General features: G+C 45.2%; 1 protein-coding gene across 2 annotated transcripts in view; it reads right to left on the bottom strand.

Annotated features, from left to right (window-relative positions):
- The window catches only part of LOC101996525 (E3 ubiquitin-protein ligase HERC2), a 160,101-nt gene that overhangs the window by 125,132 nt on the left and 30,174 nt on the right, over positions 1-4,795 (bottom strand). For both annotated transcript variants that reach the window (XM_005357814.3, XM_026784298.1), the window contains exons 11-14: positions 3,915-4,103; positions 3,273-3,424; positions 1,028-1,185; positions 823-936 (exon numbers count right to left, since the gene is read on the bottom strand). In XM_005357814.3, the coding sequence (XP_005357871.1) occupies positions 823-936; positions 1,028-1,185; positions 3,273-3,424; positions 3,915-4,103 (613 nt within the window). The remainder of the gene's footprint in view (positions 1-822; positions 937-1,027; positions 1,186-3,272; positions 3,425-3,914; positions 4,104-4,795) is intronic.

Below are 4,795 nucleotides of genomic sequence, written 5' to 3'. Positions count from 1 at the left end.
TGCAGTAGGATCAAAAACCCATCCTACTGCACGTACTGGCTTTGGGGGAGCCTAGGCAGTTTAGATGCTCACCTTACTAGACCTGGATGGAGGTGGGCGGTCCTTGGACTTCCCACAGGTCAGGGAACCCTGACTGTTCTTCGAGCTGATGAGGGAGGGGGACTTGATCGGGGGAGGGGGAGGGAAATGGGAGGCGGTAGCGGGAAGGAGGCAGAATAAATTAAAAAAAATAAACAGATTCTCCAACTTAAAAAAAAAAGATTAATAGAGATGGGTTAAATTAAGATGTAAGAGTTAGCCAATAAGAAGCTAGAGCTAATGGGCCAAGCAGTGTTTTAAATAATAGTTTCTGTGTGATTATTTTGGTTCTGAGCAGCCAGGACAAACAAGCTGCCTTCCCCAACAATAATAGACTTTCGTCCTCTGGAAATGTAAGTCAAAATAAACTTCCATGCTGGGTGTTGGTGGTGCATGCCTTAAATCACAGCACTTGAGAGGCAGAGGCAAAGGGATCTCTGTGAGTTCAAGGCCAGCCTGGTCTACAGAGCAAGTTCTAGGACAGCCAGTACTTCACAGAGAAACCCTGTCTCCAAGAACCAAAAAATGTAATAAAATAAAGTAATAAACTTTTCCTACTACAAGCTGCCTTGGTTACAGGGTTTTAAGACAGCAACAGAAAATAACCAATACACTCAGCAACCTAAAAGATGATAACAAGGAGGGCAGCCTCAAGAAGGTCAGACAACTCCCAAACTCACTCACCCAGGTAACACCCACCAATATCCCTAAGAAACTGCCCAGGGCAGTACAAGTTCTACATACCATTCTCAGTCACGGCCAGGGTTTGAGCATCCCCACTCCCACACGCAACATCGATGACCTTTAGTCCTTTAAGTCCAGCCACTAGCATTGGAATGGCCTCATCTTCACTGGAGCCTTGAGAGAGATACAACTGTCATTCTCCATCCCTCTCAGCAGAAGCAACCTCCCTCTACCCCATGACTGTGCTCATGGACAGTAGACATACCATGGCCCAAGCGGCCATAGTTCCCACGGCCCCAGGTGTACAGCTCCCCCTCAGCAGTGATGGCTGCGCTGTAAGTACTCCCACATGCTATGTGCACCACATGCTTCCCGGCCTGCTTTCCTGAGAAAGCCGAGATCACCTTGGGCTCCTCCAGGGGCCTGTGGGAAGGAAGGTAAGAAATGACATTGTAGGCATTTCTTAAGGGTGGAAAAAGCAAATAGGTGATCAGAGCATGACGCTCTTTTGCTTTTCTATCTCAAACACAGAACATCACCACCTCCTAAGCTGGATCCAGCAAAGGTATCTGTTGAAGACTCACAGAATGAACTATACAGCAGCTCTACTCCTATGTCCCCAACCACAGCTCATCAGCAGCAAAGCAATAAACTGCTGACACACCCATCAACATGGCTAGACTGTAAATATGAATGAAAGTGAAGGTCCAGGCTCAGTTCTAGAAAAGACAAAACAATCTGAACAGAGAGCAAGGCAAAATGTTGGCAGGGGCTAGAGTAGGAAATGAGGGAGTAACTGCAAAGGGTACAAAGACAAGCCCAGGACCAACAGTAACACCTTCTCTCTTGACTGTGGCGGTGGATACGCTGCATGAATTTGTCAAAACTTACCCAAAAGTCAATCTGGTGTGTGTGCACATATGCATGCATGCATGTGTATTCGTGTGTGTATGTGTGTGTGTGTGTGTGTGTGTGTGTGTGTGTGTGTGTAAAAGAGAGAGAGAGAGGAATGTAGACAGAAAGAAGTGAGCAAATCTTACTAATAAAGTGGAATTTTTGATTTTACAGATTAAAAAGTTTGAGAAAATAAGGATAGCAAAATTTTCAGAATTAAAAATAAAAATCTAATTAACAAAACTTCTCATGTTTATAACCTACGTTATGCATCCTAGATAAACAACACTTTTAAAGACATGCTTTGCTCACTTTGTGACTACATACAAGAATGGGCACGGCTGGGGAAAGCCAATCACTACTGAGTACAACCCTTCCTTTCTTCTTCAGCTCAAGCTCAAACTCTTCCCACAGTTTTCTCTGATTCTTGCCTTTTGCACTGATCATTTTTCCTTTCCTGAACTCCGAGACCAAGGGAAGTTATTCATTCTAATCTCAGGTAATCCTAATTTCCTTAGAAAATACATCAATAGTAGTATATTATAAATACCTCCAAGGTATATTATACTGCCCTGGTCTGAAGACCCAGGACAATCCTGCCATACAGTCTGCAAACAATAGCCCTTCCAAACTCCTTTTTCACTAGTTTTGCTTCATTTTTCCTCAATATCTTACACTGTACCTCTGGGATCATTTCTGAACTCTAAAATAAAGTGCCACACATATCCCTACTTTTCTTGAACACTGAGATTCTTGCCAGAGAATATTCTAGGTAGTGATGTCTCCATTTCCACTCCCACAGTATAAATAAGTCAGAGACCTTCCAGTCTCTCCTCCTCCGACTCATAGACAGTCAGGGTTGAGATGTTTCTAACTTGACCTGCCTGCTCCCTCTCATACTCTGACCTCATGAAGCAAGCTTGCCCCGGAGACAGCACAGCTACCGAGTGTCAAGATCTCCCCAACAGGCTCCACCTGTAACAGCACCATACAAGATCTGTGGGAACTGCCAAATCTCTCAATTTTTAGCCCTAAGCATTTACAATATCTATTTTTTTGTTCTACTTCTATTCTTCCATGGTAACTGAAAGCTTCCACCCAGTAAGGTGAAACTGGTCTCTAAGAACACGTCATGGTTCTGCAGGTACTACCAGCGGGAGACATGGCCCAGTGTGAATAACATGGCAATGTGGGGTTTCTTTAATTTAGAAAACAAGATGGAGGGTACAGCTGCTAGTCACTACTAAAGCTGGCAAAGAGCGCACCCTCCATTTGTGGCAATTCCAAGGAGTCAGTCATCAAGAATGGACACATGCCAGGAAGTGGCCTACGCCTTTGATTTTCAGCACTTGGGAGACAGAGGCAGAGGCAAGCAGATCTCTGTGAGTTCAAGGCCAGCCTGGTCTACACAGTGAGTTCCAGGACAGCCAGAGCTACATACGAGACCCTGTTTTGAGGTAAAAGAAAAAGAAAAGAAAGAAAATGGACACATCGTGTTATGTCTTCCCCGCCCCCTTATCCTAGAAGGCAGCAGGAAATCACTCCTGACATTTTCCATTCCATTGTGAATATGGATCGCTAGTGAGCATAGCAGTTTCTAAAATGGCTGTACGTACACAGTGTCTCCATGGCCCAGCCTTCCGCCATCGCCACAGCCCCAGGAGTATACCTCCCCTGTGGCAGCCAAAGCCAGATAGTGGTGACCATCAGAATGGGCAGCAATTTTCACAATGTTTCTGGAGGCCAGCCCCTGGACCAGTTGTGGAGCCTAGAAAGGTAAAAAATCAGAAAGAACAGGAGTCAATCTTGGTCATGGGCAATGCGAACAAGAGCAACTCTCCCCATTCACACTCAACCTGACAGACTGGGACCCTCTAGAGCTCCGAGTGGTAAGAATTCTCCACGTGTCCATGAATGGCAAGTGCTGCTGTGAAAATGGACACACAGCTCAAGGACTTCCTTTAAACGAGAGCACCCATGTCCAGTGCACCATCAGAACCTCATCAGAACCTGTTCTTATTTTGTCGGCTGCCTTACACATGAACACTGGTTTACAAAGCAACTGTGATTAGCAACGGGAATTACTGGGTGGCATTCTTGATCCCTGTTAACGCCCACAACAACTGGGACCATCTAACATGACTATGACTATAATATACAATGCACAGACACCTGCAGCTGGGACCACGACACCATGTGGCATCTACAGCGGGCCCACCACTGAAGGAGGCATGCATCACACCACACTCAGCACCTACCAGCATGTCACTGTTATAAGCCTGTGTGTACACACGGCCATTTCGGGACAGGATCAAGAAACGCTTTTCCGCACAGGCCACCTGCATTACCCCCAGACTGGCAAGGCCTTCACACTGGATTGGACCAATCACATTGGCATAGTATTTCCATCCTATTAACCCCCAACCTATGACCTCCTGCAATGATCCCTGGGGAAAAAAAAAAAAAAGAACACATATAAATGTTTCTTAGAGTAAGAGAATATGCAGAATATTGAGATACTACGGAAGTGAAAAACAAAAAAGTAAATAGACCAATTAAGAACATCAAAATAACTCAGAATATCTCATATTAGCACAGCTAAATGGTAAGCTCCCAGTTTTGTTTATATTTCATTTCAAAAGTATCATTCAAAAGCTGGACTTTCAACATATTTTTCAATGATCAAACTATATCAGGGTATGTTTGTGTCAAAACAGGCAGAAAATCAAAACCCCAGGCATAAAGCTGGGAACAAATGTCTTTACTGGTGGGGGTGAGAGAATGAAGCTACCTAGGAACAGCCTGAAGAGAAGGAGTCCACGCTGAGTCACCTCACCATGTACTGCAAAGACACATATGCATGCATACTCAGGATAAACAGGAACACGCAGCAGAATCAGCTGCCACAGTAGCATTTGGGTAGCAAAATTCTGTCACTAACTCAGGAGTCCATTTTAAGGGGACTTATTAAGAAAAAGACCCAGCCGGGCGGTGGTGGCGCACGCCTTTAATCCCAGCACTTGGGAGGCAGAGGCAGGCGGATCTCTGGGAGTTCGAGGCCAGCCTGGTCTACAAGAGCTAGTTCCAGGACAGGACAGACACCAAAGCTACAGAGAAACCCTGTCTCGAAAAACCAAAA

This window comes from Microtus ochrogaster, chromosome 22, assembly GCF_000317375.1.
Source record: "Microtus ochrogaster isolate Prairie Vole_2 chromosome 22, MicOch1.0, whole genome shotgun sequence".
Taxonomy (NCBI): Eukaryota; Metazoa; Chordata; class Mammalia; order Rodentia; family Cricetidae; genus Microtus; species Microtus ochrogaster.
Note: the sequence above shows the minus strand (reverse complement) of the source record. Positions and strands in the feature narration are given on the sequence as shown.